The sequence below is a fragment of the Podarcis erhardii genome (assembly GCF_964252035.2).
Source record: "Podarcis erhardii genome assembly, chromosome: 12".
NCBI lineage: Eukaryota > Metazoa > Chordata > Lepidosauria > Squamata > Lacertidae > Podarcis > Podarcis erhardii.
The window spans coordinates 37,104,142-37,116,497 of record NC_138513.1 but is presented as its reverse complement, the minus strand read 5'-3'; the positions used below and the strand labels follow the sequence as shown (position 1 = coordinate 37,116,497).

Genomic DNA, 12,356 nt, shown 5'->3' with positions numbered 1-12,356 from the left:
GTTCTATGTGACAAAAGGGGGGCAATTTATGAAGGTAAATAATAAAGTAAAAAACTGAGAAACACATGGTTCTGCAAAACATGGAATGTAGAATGTGAAAGGACTGTAGACAAGGCCATAGAGAGAGCTAAAAATACATAATGTTTCATAGTCATAATAACATGCTATAGCCCTCTTACTTTGCACTACAAGTTTTTTGTGGCAGAGAGATTTTTAAAAACCAAAATGACAGATATTTAGCATGGATTATTTACATTGTTTCATTCATAAAAAACATAGTATGAACTCTCTTTTTTAGAGTTAGATCAAAGATCCAAACATTCTACTGGTTTGTATTCAACACTGGCTGGTCAAGTGCTTCTGGGAAACTTGCAAAAAGAACATAGTGGAAAAGCATGATAATACACTGGATATATATTGATATTGCACTTGTAACTATCATGCCTTTTTGTAACCATTGATAGACTGATGTTCCCATAAACTTAACTTTTTTAAAATACTGGGTTTTGTGCTAGTTTTTTACCATGGCAATGAATTCAATGAGTTAATTATGCATAAACAACCATGGGATAAGATATGATGTCACCCCACAGCTATGTCTTAGGGCTGGTAACTGATTAAAGAATAGGAAGCAGAGAACAGAAATAAATGGATAGTGCTCCAATGGAAGGATATAAGAAGTGGAGCCCCACAAGCATCTGTATTGGGATCAGTGCTTTTTAGTAAGTTCATACATGATATATTAGGGGTGAGCAGTGAGGTCACCAGGTTTGCTGATGTCACAGAATTATTCTGTAAAAGCAAAAAGGGATAGCAAAGAGCTCCATGAGGACATCTCCAGACCAGGTGAATGGGCACTAAAATGGAAAATGCAGTTCAGTGTATAGTGACGCACATTGGAGTAGAAAACTATAATGTCACATACACTGATGGGGAGGCATGCAATGATTTACCAGGAAAGGGATTTGGGGAGTCATGGTAAGTAGCTCGCCTTTACCCATTGTGAAAAGGGCAAATTATCCATTAGGTAGAGGAATCTAATTACTGTATCTTATAATGCCTTTATGTAAATATGTGGCACAGCCACACTTAGAATAGTCTAGTCACTGCACCTCAGAAAGGATATTGAAGAGCAGGAAAAGGTGCAGAAAAGGGCAACCAAAAGTATCAAGGTGTTGGAGCAACTCTCCTATGAGGAAAGGTAACAGCATTTGGGACTTTTTAGCCTAGGAAAAAAATGAGCATGGTTGACTATGGAATTTGCTACCACAAGATGTAGTGATGTCCACCAGCTTGCATAATTTAAAAGGGGATTAAACAAATTAATTGGTGATAAGACTATCAATGGTGTGATGGGATAGTGAGCTGCTTGTGCGTAAAAGCTTGATCCCTCTGGGGTTTGGCTGGTCATCCAAACCGATGCACTAACGGAGCCCCCAAAGCATGACTCCGTCAGTCGCTGGTAGAATCTGACAGTGGGCGTCTACGGAATTTACGCCAACATAAAAGCTCTTTGACAGACATGCGCTTTCGAGACTCTCTGCGTGACAGTTTCCGGCGAAGGGTGGGCGTTCCCAACGGGGGTCCCGTTACCTCTCCACTACTCTCACTGGAAGCATCCCAGAGCCTCCCCTCCGCTGTGACTCCTGCACTCCCCCTGCTGGTTCCCTCTTCTACTGCAGATTCTCTCCTATTCTCCTGTAGCCTGTCCACCACCTGTCTCTCCGATGGCAGTTCCCTGACATCCACCTCCCCCCCAGGGCCCCCTTCACCCCCTCCCGCCTCCTCTCCCACTGGCGGTGAGGGCGGAAAGCCCCTGAAGGAACTCTCCTCGTCGTCCGAGGATTCTAACACTTCCAGCCACGGCGTACCGTCTCTCTCCCCGTCTTCCTCTTCTTCGTCGGAGTCGGCTTCTTCACCCACCCCTGACTCTGGGAACCCTTCAAACTCTCCTTCCTCATCGGTGGTCCCAAAGTGTTCCCTTCTAAATCGAGCCACGGGTTGCGGTTTTCTTGGGAAACGCTGATGAAATGTTTCTATTAAAACCTCGTCATTGACTACCTCTGCTGGTACCCAAGTGTTTTCCGACTCTGCTTCCCCCTCCCATTCTACCAGATATTCCACCTGATTCCCCTTCCACCTGGAATCAATGATTCCTGCCACGTTCATGTCGCGCTCTCTCTCTTCTATCACGGGCGTTTGGGTGGCCTCTCTCTCACGCTCCCCCCACTCGCGTCCCTCTCGGTACGGCGACAGTAATGACCTGTGAAATACTGGGTGTAATTTCATGTGACTGGGCAGCCTGAGTTTGAATGCCACTGGGTTGACCTGCTGTATGACCTCAAAGGGTCCCAATCTTTTGGGCCTCAATTTCTTACTCCCGCCCTTGAACGGTAGCCCTTGGGTGGACAACCACACCCGGTCCCCCACCCTTATAGTTTCACCTTCCCTCCTATTTCTGTCTGCTTGCTTCTTATATTCTTCCTTGGCTTTCTCTAAGTTAAGTTGAAGCTGACGGTGGATCGCCTCCATCTCTTCAAAAAAATATTCCGCCGCCGGCACGCTCCACCTCTCCCCTCCCTCTCCTGGGAATGCCCGGGGGTGACACCCATAATTTGCCAGGAAGGGACTCATCCCTGTGGACACGTTCTCCGCGTTGTTGTAGGCAAATTCTGCTAGAGGTAACTTATCCACCCAATCATTTTCTCTGTCTTTTACATAACACCTCAGGTATTGTTGTAAAACCCCATTTGCCCTTTCCGCTTGCCCATTGGTTTCTGGGTGCCGGGCAGTTGAGAAATTGAGTTCTACGTGCAGTAAGCTCATAAGTTTCCTCCAGAACCTGGAAGTAAATTGTTTCCCTCTGTCGCTGACCACCCTCAAGGGGGCGCCATGCAACTTGAAAATATGTTCTACAAACAACTTGGCGGTTTCCTCCGCTGTGACTGCATGTGAACAAGCTATAAAATGACACATCTTGGTTAATTGATCTACCACCACCATGACAGCTGTTTTGCCTTTGGATTTTGGCAGGTCCGTCATAAAATCTATGGATACTGCCTCCCATGGCCTTTCGGGCGTGGGTAAGGGTTGTAATAGCCCCGCTGGCGCCACCCTCTCTCCTTTCGCTCGCTGGCACCTGTCGCAACCCCTGACATATTCCCGTACGTCCTCCCTCACCTTGGGCCACCAAAACTCCCTGGTAACCAACCACATGGTTTTGTGCTGTCCAAAATGTCCCGCTGTGGGGCTGTCATGCAACTGCTTGAGTACTCTGCCCCTCAGTTCCCCGTCGGGTATGTACAGTGCCCCTTTGTAATACAACGCCCCGTTCTTTTCTTCGAACCCCCCTGTGTTCTCCTCTGTCCTCCGGAGCTCTCTGAGTTTCTCTTGGGCGCATTCATCTTTCTCCGTACCCTCTATCAGTTCCCTCTGCCCCACCAATGCCGCCCCACACACCCAGCGGTCTTCAGAGATTACATGCCTTGCCTCAGGCGCTCCCTCCCCCTCTAAGTACTCAGGTTTCCTGGAAAGAGCGTCCGCCCTCACGTTCTCGGAGCCGGGCACGTAACGAATCTCAAAGTGGAATTTGGAGAACTCCTGGGCCCATCTCACTTGTCTCTGGTTCAGCACTCGGGCTGTTCTCCAGTATTCCAGATTTTTGTGGTCAGTTCGGACTTGAACCTTGTGCTGCGCCCCAATCAGCAAGTGCCGCCATTTCCGGAATGCTTCATGAATGGCGAGCAGTTCTCGGTCGTACACTGTGTAGTTCCTCTCTGATTTGTTCAACTTCCGCGAGAAGAATGCACACGGTCTCCATTCAGACGTATCTTTTCCCGGCTGGAGAAGAACGGCCCCCACCGCTCGGTCTGACGCGTCAGTCTCCACTCTCATTGGTTGTTGTAGATCCACGTGCAAGAGTTGCTCTTCCGACGCAAACGCCTGCTTTAAGCGTTCGAACGCTTGTTGCGCTTCTCCCGTCCAAACAAATTTCTTTTTGCTACTAAGACAATCCGTGATGGGCTCTGTTAAATGGGCAAAGTTTTTGATGAACTTCCTATAGAAGTTTCCGAAGCCCAGGAACCTTTGCACGTCCTTCTTGGTCTTTGGTGTTTTCCATTCCAGTACCGCTTGAACCTTGCTGGGATCCATGGCCAATCCCTTGTCAGACAACCGGTACCCCAGGAATTCCACCTCCTTGGTATGAAACTGACACTTCTCCAGTTTCACCCACAGCCGGTTTTCTCGCAGCTTGCTCAGTACCTCTCTTACATCTCGCACATGCTGCTCCTCATTGTCTGAGTACACCAGAACGTCATCTAAGAACGCTACGCAGTTCTTGTAGAGCAGTGGCCCCAGGACGTGATTCATGAATGATTGAAAACAGGCGGAGCCCCCTTGTAATCCGAAAGGCATAACGGTGTACTCAAAGGCCCCCAAGGGGGTGAACATAGTGGTCTTCCACTCATCCCCCTTTCTCACACGTATCAAGTTATATGCCCCCCTAAGGTCCAGCTTGGTAAAAATTTTCCCTTTTCTCACCCGTGTTAGAATGTCATCAATTCTGGGCATAGGGAAAGTCACTGGTTCTGACACTGCATTTAGGGCCCTGAAATCACATACAAGCCTGGGCTTGCCTGTGTTTTTTTTGTCCACAAAGAACACTGGGCTGCCCCCCACCGCTCGTGACTCTCTGATGAAACCTCGCTTGAGATTCTTGTCAATGAACTCCCTTAACTCCTGCATCTCACTGTCTGACATTGCATACAGCTTGCCCACTGGCAATTGTGCTCCTGGGAGTAAGGTAATTTGACAATCAAAGGGTCTGTGCGGGGGCAGTTTATCTGCTTCTTTTTCGCTGAATACGTCAAGCAAGTCAGCGTATTGTGGTGGCACCCTCCCTTTGTCCATCACTTCCATCACTGCTAGAGTGCCCCTGGCGCCTGCCTGAGCCTCTCCCTCCTTGCAGTGTTCTAGGCAATGTGCTGATCCAAAGGAAACCACTCTCTGATGCCAGCCTACTAGCGGATCGTGTAGCGCCAGCCAGCTCATACCCAAGATAATAGGAGCTCCTCCCAAGGTGGCTACGTTAAACGCTATCAGTTCGGTGTGTCGTGCCACCCTCATTATCATTGGTACAGTCTGTTGGCTCACTTCTCCTCCCAACAGCTCCCTCCCATCAATCGTGGTAACCTGCAAAGGCTTACTCAATGGGATAGTCTGTATTTGGTGTGCAGCTGCAAACTCTTTGCTCATGAAATTACATGAGCTACCTGAATCCAATAGCGCCTTTATCTTCAGTGGGTGTCCGTTTGCCAGTTCCAGCAACACCTCTATCACAAGCGCTGGTCTTGGAGGTTCCGGCGTGGGCACATTCATTACTCCCTGGCCTGGCTGCTGTGCCCTGATGTTGGCAACCAGGCGTTGGCTTTTACTGGCTCCGTGATTTCTTCTTCCTCCTTCCCCCCAACAGTTCCTGCCATCCCTTGCCATTCCTTCCTTTGCGGACAGACTCTGGCAAAGTGACCTGGCTGTTGGCAGAGATAGCATCTCTTGCCGCTCTTTCCCTCCTTCTTCCGCCCTTCACTGGTGTTTGAAACTGCGCGCGCGCGCGCTGTTCCAAGTTCCATCGGCTCTGCTGGCGGGAAAGGCTGCTCCGGAATCTCTGGAATGCGGAAGTCCTTCCAACGTTCCCCCTTTCCTTCCCGCTTTTCCATAGCTCTAGCTTCCTGGCGTGCCCCAATGGACAGCGCTGATTTAGTCAGCTGATCCATAGACTCCGCCCTAGGCGCCCGGGAAAGTTCATCTTTCACTGCCGGAGAGAGACCTTCTTCAAACAGCATTTGAATAGGTTCACTAGCAAGGTCCCACCCAAGTCTATGAATCAGCATGGTGAACTCAGTCCAGTACTCACGTACAGATCGGCTCCCCTGTTTACACGCCATTAACTGCCTGCGCACCACTCCCTGCTCGATCTCGCTGGAAAACATCAAGTCCATGGCGCGGAAAAACTTCATTGTGTCCTTTAAGATTTCATTATTGGCTGCCATCAGGGGCCGAACCCAGTCCCTCGCCCCTCCCTCTAGATGGCCAATCACGTACGCCACTCTAGAGTTCTCGTCGGGGAAGTCATCAAACAGTAGATTGAGAGCATATTGCATCTCTGTCCTAAAGGCTTGATAGTTCCGGGGATCCCCCCCAAATTTCTGCACCAGTCCAGGCACCCGTCTGGCAAGTGGGGTGGTCTTCCCCTTATCTGCATCTTGAGCCCTCCTCTCCTCGAGCCTCGCCGTTTGCAGTGCCAGCTGGACCTCCAACGCCCTGTACCTTTGTTCCAGGCTTGGATCTGCGCCAGCTCCCGCTCCTGCTCCTCCGGTTCCGGATGGTTCGCTCATGATGCCTTCTGCTTGCACAAGCTGCTTTCAAAGACTGTCAGATTGCTGTGATGGGATAGTGAGCTGCTTGTGCGTAAAAGCTTGATCCCTCTGGGGTTTGGCTGGTCATCCAAACCGATGCACTAACGGAGCCCCCAAAGCATGACTCCGTCAGTCGCTGGTAGAATCTGACAGTGGGCGTCTACGGAATTTACGCCAACATAAAAGCTCTTTGACAGACATGCGCTTTCGAGACTCTCTGCGTGACAGTTTCCGGTGAAGGGTGGGCGTTCCCAACGGGGGTCCCGTTACCTCTCCACTACTCTCACTGGAAGCATCCCAGAGCCTCCCCTCCGCTGTGACTCCTGCACTCCCCCTGCTGGTTCCCTCTTCTACTGCAGATTCTCTCCTATTCTCCTGTAGCCTGTCCACCACCTGTCTCTCCGATGGCAGTTCCCTGACAAATGGGTACTAGTTTGATTAAGGAGATGGTATATAGCCACCAGGGGCAATATGCTGCTGAATACCAGTCAGTGATAAACAATAGCAGTAGAGTGCTATCACACTCGTGTCTTGCCTATGGGCTTCTTAAAGGCATGTGATTGACCACTATGAGAAACAGGAAGCTGGACTAAATAGGTCTGGTCAAGGAGGGTTGTCAGTTCATTGGAAATTTAGTTCTGAGCATCCTAAGTTTTATATTTATACTCTCAGTAATTTATAACTTTCTTAAGCCATTTAATGTTTATTTATAACTTATGCGAGGTGGGTGGCGCTGTGGTCTAAACCACTGAGTCTCTTGGGCTTACCGATTGCAAGGTCAGCAGTTTGAATCCACATGATGGTGATGAGTTTCTGTTGCTCTGTCCCAGCTACTGCCAACGTAGCAGTTTGAAAGCATACCACCTTGAGTAGGTAAATAGGTACCGCTGTGGCAGGAAGGTAAACAACATTTCCATGCGCTCTGGCACTTGTCGTGGTGTCCCGTTGCACCAGAAGCAGTTTAGCCATGCTGAACATATGACCCAGAAAGCTGTCTGTGGACAAACACCAGCTCCCTCGGCCTGAAAAACAAGACGAGTGCCGTATCCCATAGTTGCCTTTGACTGGACTTAACTGTCCAGGGGTTCTTTACCTTACCTTTAACTTTATTAAACCATTTACTTGACCATTATTTTGTCTTAAATTTTAAATTAAGATCTTTTCTATGAGAAAGGTACTAATTATTTTTATCATTATAGATCCCTGTTAGATATGCATGACTATAGGATGGCCAGTGAAGTTGTAAAATCCAATGTGATGGTAGCATTGCCTGCTTTAGTTAACCAGGGTCTGGTGTAGTCAAAATGTTCACTATTGCAAGCATGCTCAAAAACTGGTCAGCCAAGGCTCCTCTTGTATTGGGAGCAATTTCTTTCTCTATCCATACCCCTCAGTTAAGTATTTTATTGGCACCAATATTAACAATGGAGCTTGTCGGGTGCAACCAGAACAGTAGCCTCCCAACAGCGATGTCACTGCCGTTACCAGAAGGAAAGGTGTAGTTCGGGCTGTGTGGATGCACTGGAGGCAGTACTGGATGAGGTTGGCTAGTGTGGCCCAACCTTGCTGCCATCTTGCCCCTTCCCTTCTTTGGCCTGGTAAGTGGCAGCAACTCTGCGGACACAGGAGGCTATTGCTGCACCTCCACCCCACCAGGCAAGCCACTTTGGGGGGCTTGTCAGGGTTCCCATTTTACCCTAGTTGTATTAATTAACAGGGAACTCTAGCTATCCTTGTGCTTAGTTTTGGTGCCTGTGCAAAGCTTCACCATAATAAAGAGAAGTGGAATGAACTGATAGAGAGGGATCTGGTGGTGAAGTATGCAATTTCATGGCTCATTCCCAATCACTTAACTGTGCTTATGAAGTTGAAAAGCATGTCTACACTGGCACTTATGGTTGTTCTTTCTTTTGATTCATGCTCATCAAATTGTATTGGGTTTTTTTAAAAATAAGATGATGTATTATAGGAGAGCGCAAAGTTTATTTTTGAAGTGTAGGTGCCTCAGAATGGAGCCTGTTTTGTTAAAAGGCATTTTATCTTTACTTCTTTCCCCCCCATAGCATCTGATTATACTGAAATTTTTATTTACATGAGGATAGGTTAGGTTATAAGCACTGCGTAATACCAGCAGGCATATCTTCTGCTACTCTTATGACATAAAAACGTAAGAAGAGCCTGCTGGATTGGGCCAATGATCCTGTTCTCCCAGATGCCTGTTGGAAACCCACAAGTGGGACCTGAGCACAAGAGCGCCCTCCCCCCTTTGATGTCCAGCAACTGATATTCAGAAATATGCTGCCTCCAACTGTGGAGGCAGAGCACAGCCATCATATAATAGTAATAATAATAGTAATAATAATAATAATAATATTTATACCCCACGCATTTGGCTGAGTTTCCCAAGCCACTCTGGGTGGCTCCTAATCTTATGTTAAAAACAATACAACATTAAATATTAAAAACTTCCCTAAACAGGGCTGCCTTCAGATGTCTTTTAAAAATAAGATAGCTGCTTATTTCCTTGACATCTGACAGGGCGGGCGCCACTACCCAGAAGGTCCTCTGCCTGGTTCCCTGTAACCTCACTTATCGCAATGAGGGAACCGCCAGAAGGCCCTCGGCGCTGGATCTCAGTGTCCAGTCTGAACGATGGGGGTGGAGACGCTAGTAGCCATTGATAGCCATTGATATTTAAGTTTCTTTTACACACTAAGGCCTAGGGCAGAGTGGGGATGGAGGAGATTTTCATTGGGTTTGCATTTTTAACTGTATTGACCCAATTCACACATCCTGGATTAATAAATAGATTAGTTATTCTTCAGAGTTTGCTTTTCTCTAGTTCTAAGCTCAAAAAAGTACCTAAATGCATATTTTAGCATGAAATATGTACATTGAGATAAATTATGTATTTAAGTACAATTTAAATACAATCTTTTGCACATACTTTAAAAAATGCAGGTCAAAGATGATATGGGAAAGATCGGACTCATGAATAAACACATGTAAAATTGGCACAGACTGGAAATAAACTCATCTGTTCATGGCTAGCACAGATGTAACAGTCTCAAACTGATCAACCATGGTTTTATCTGCCCAAGAATTAATTATATGGTTGCATGTTCTTTGTGTTCCAAGATTCAGTGCTGACATTTTGGTTTATTTAATCCACTGTTTCCCATTACATCTTAACGAGAAACTGTGATTTTATTCCCTGCTTCCTAACATGGTATTGAACTGAGGCAAGGGGTTAGAAGGGAACATGCAGGAATATATGTGTTCTTGGGCCAATAAACGGTGGTTTAGCAGCCTAAATTTCTTACATCTCAGCTGAGCAGATATGCCTTGCAGCTAATTTTTAAAATGACTCTTTGTAGCTATGTTTTTATTTAAATGTTATGTACCCAAAACATTGTATCAATATTTGTGATACTAAAACTTTATTATCTGAAATTTACTAGTGAAAATTTGTTCTAAAAACACTAGGAATTGCATATTTTGTGGAGAATACTTTATAAAATATATTCAAAAGTGTCTGTTGCTCTGTTTCTAGGTTAGTAACACCTCCCAATTGGGCAATACAGACTAACTTGATAGAGATTTTTTTGGGGGTAGGGAAAGGTTAAAGTCAGTGTCTTCTAAGGGTTGTATGTTCCTACTAATGTTATAGAAAATATATGCAGAAAAGCACCTAGAAAACAGAAGATTTGCATATATAATGTGTAAAAGATCTGAAATGTGGGGATGACAGTGAAGCTTCTGGGAACTTTGCCAGACTTCTCTGACCACTCAGAAACTGACTACTTGCCTGTCAAAAACCCACATTTCTTAGACATATTACCACCAAAATATCACAATATCTCAATATATCATGATATATATCTGCAGTGGCGGAGGGCCTTGCTGGGCCTCCCTGCGGGGGCAGAGGGTTCAGCCATACCTCTCTGCAGCGGTGGAGGGTGTGCCATGCCTCCCCATGGCAGCAGAGGGTCCCGCCGTACATCCCCACAGTGACAGAGAGTGCGCTGCGCTTCCCCGTAGCAGCAGAGGGCTTTGACATGCTTTCCTGTGGCCGCAGGGGGTCCTGCCATACCTCCCCATATGAATTATTAAAACTGTGGTGGTACCTCGGGTTAAGTTCTTAATTCGCTCCGGAGGTCCATACTTAACCTGAAATTGTTCTTAACCTGAAGCACCACTTTAGCTAATGGGGCCTCCTGCTGCTGCCACGCCGCCGGAGCACAATTTCTGTTCTCATCCTGAAGCAAAGTTCTTAACCTGAAGCACTATTTCTGGGTTAGTGGAGTCTTTAACCTGAAGCTTATGTAACCTGAAGCATATGTAACCCAAGGTACCACTGTACAAATAAGATAGCAGCAACAGGACTTGTTCATGTGCTTTTCTTGCTAATAATGCAGTACACATGACAGAAGTCATGTCTACATGGCAATGTTTGCTACAGACTACTATTTGGGCCAAGTGTCCTAAAGCAAAATACCGGTAAGTTTCACAGATTGAAATGGAAATATTACAAGAAATATATTTCATATATGTTATTAATGAAGTCCACTTTTAAACTTTTTTCCAGGGGAAGATGGTGCAGGTAAAACAAGTTTAATTGGAAAACTTCAGAGACTTGTTGAATACAAGAAAGGAAGAGGAATGGAATATTTGTACTTAAATGTACACGATGAAGACAGAGAAGGTAAGTACCAGTTCTGATAACAACAACAGTGAGTAATTATTCATTGCTTGGGAATATTCCAGATTTTAAAAATGTATGGCATTTTCACTAGTCAGCAACTTCCAGATTCTATCTCCAACTTAGTATCACTGCATTTCCTTGTTTTCTGTTCAGGGAAGGGAGTTTGCAGGCAAAGGAGGACGAATGGTATGGGGAGGGTGACTTCAGGGAGAATGAGTGGGGGCTTTTGGGTGGTGGTGGTGAGTGATGTTAACAATACCAGAGTGGAATAAGAACTGAAAGAGGACCCTGCTAGATCAGGCAAAAAACCTACCTAGTCCAGCATTCTGTTCTCACAGTGGCCAACCAGATGTCTATGGTAAGATCACAAACAGCATATCATTCACCTGCTTGTGAACCCCAGCAACTATCACTTGGAGGCATGTTGCTTTTGATATAGGAAGTAGCATAGTCATCAGGACTAGATAGCCATGAATTTGGATAACCTTCCCTTAAAGCGGTCCATCAGAGCATCTTCTAGGAGCGAATTCCATCGTTTAACTACACATTGTGTGAAGTTCTTCAATTTAATTTGATGATCCCTAGTTCTAGTGCTATGAGATAGGGAAGGAAAACTGTCTATTGACTTTCTCCACACTTGTACACTTCTATTACAGTGGTACCTCGGGTTAAGTACTTAATTCGTTCCGGAGGTCCGTTCGTAACCTGAAACTGTTCTTAACCTGAAGCACCACTTTAGCTAATGGAGCCTCCTGCTGCCGCTGCACTGCCGGAGCACGATTTCTGTTCTCATCCTGAAGCAAAGTTCTTAACCCGAGGTACTATTTCTGGGTTAGCGTGTTTCCCTTACTTGCCTTTTCTAAATTAAAAAAGCCCTCAATTTGTAATATTTTCTTAATTTTGCCTCTGGTCTCTCACCTTCTACTTCCCGATTCCCTTCTCCCCTTTTATCCTAAATCTTCCCAACCTATTTTTCCATTAGTCTTCCTGCCTTTTCCTTTTATATTTCTCCTTCTCTCCCTCCTTTCTCCACTCTATAAAATTCCTTTTTTTGTTTCCTGAAATACACTTAAGATTCCAGATTGTGTAGCTTAGAATACTGCAAGCTTTAGAAACCTGATCAACATCAAGATTGTCTCACCAGGCATATTGCTAGTCAAAAGATTTAAAAACTGTGCTTGAGAACTATCTGCTATCCAAATTCATTCAAGAGTTTTGACCTTTAACCATTATCA

The 12,356-nt window shown here is 46.0% G+C and overlaps 1 protein-coding gene across 1 annotated transcript in view; it reads left to right on the top strand.

Moving 5' to 3' along the window:
* DYNC1LI1 (dynein cytoplasmic 1 light intermediate chain 1) overlaps positions 1-12,356 on the top strand; it is a 29,488-nt gene that overhangs the window by 2,629 nt on the left and 14,503 nt on the right. Inside the window, exon 3 of the mRNA XM_081882172.1 lies at positions 11,005-11,121. Within this exon, the coding sequence (XP_081738298.1) occupies positions 11,005-11,121 (117 nt within the window). The remainder of the gene's footprint in view (positions 1-11,004; positions 11,122-12,356) is intronic.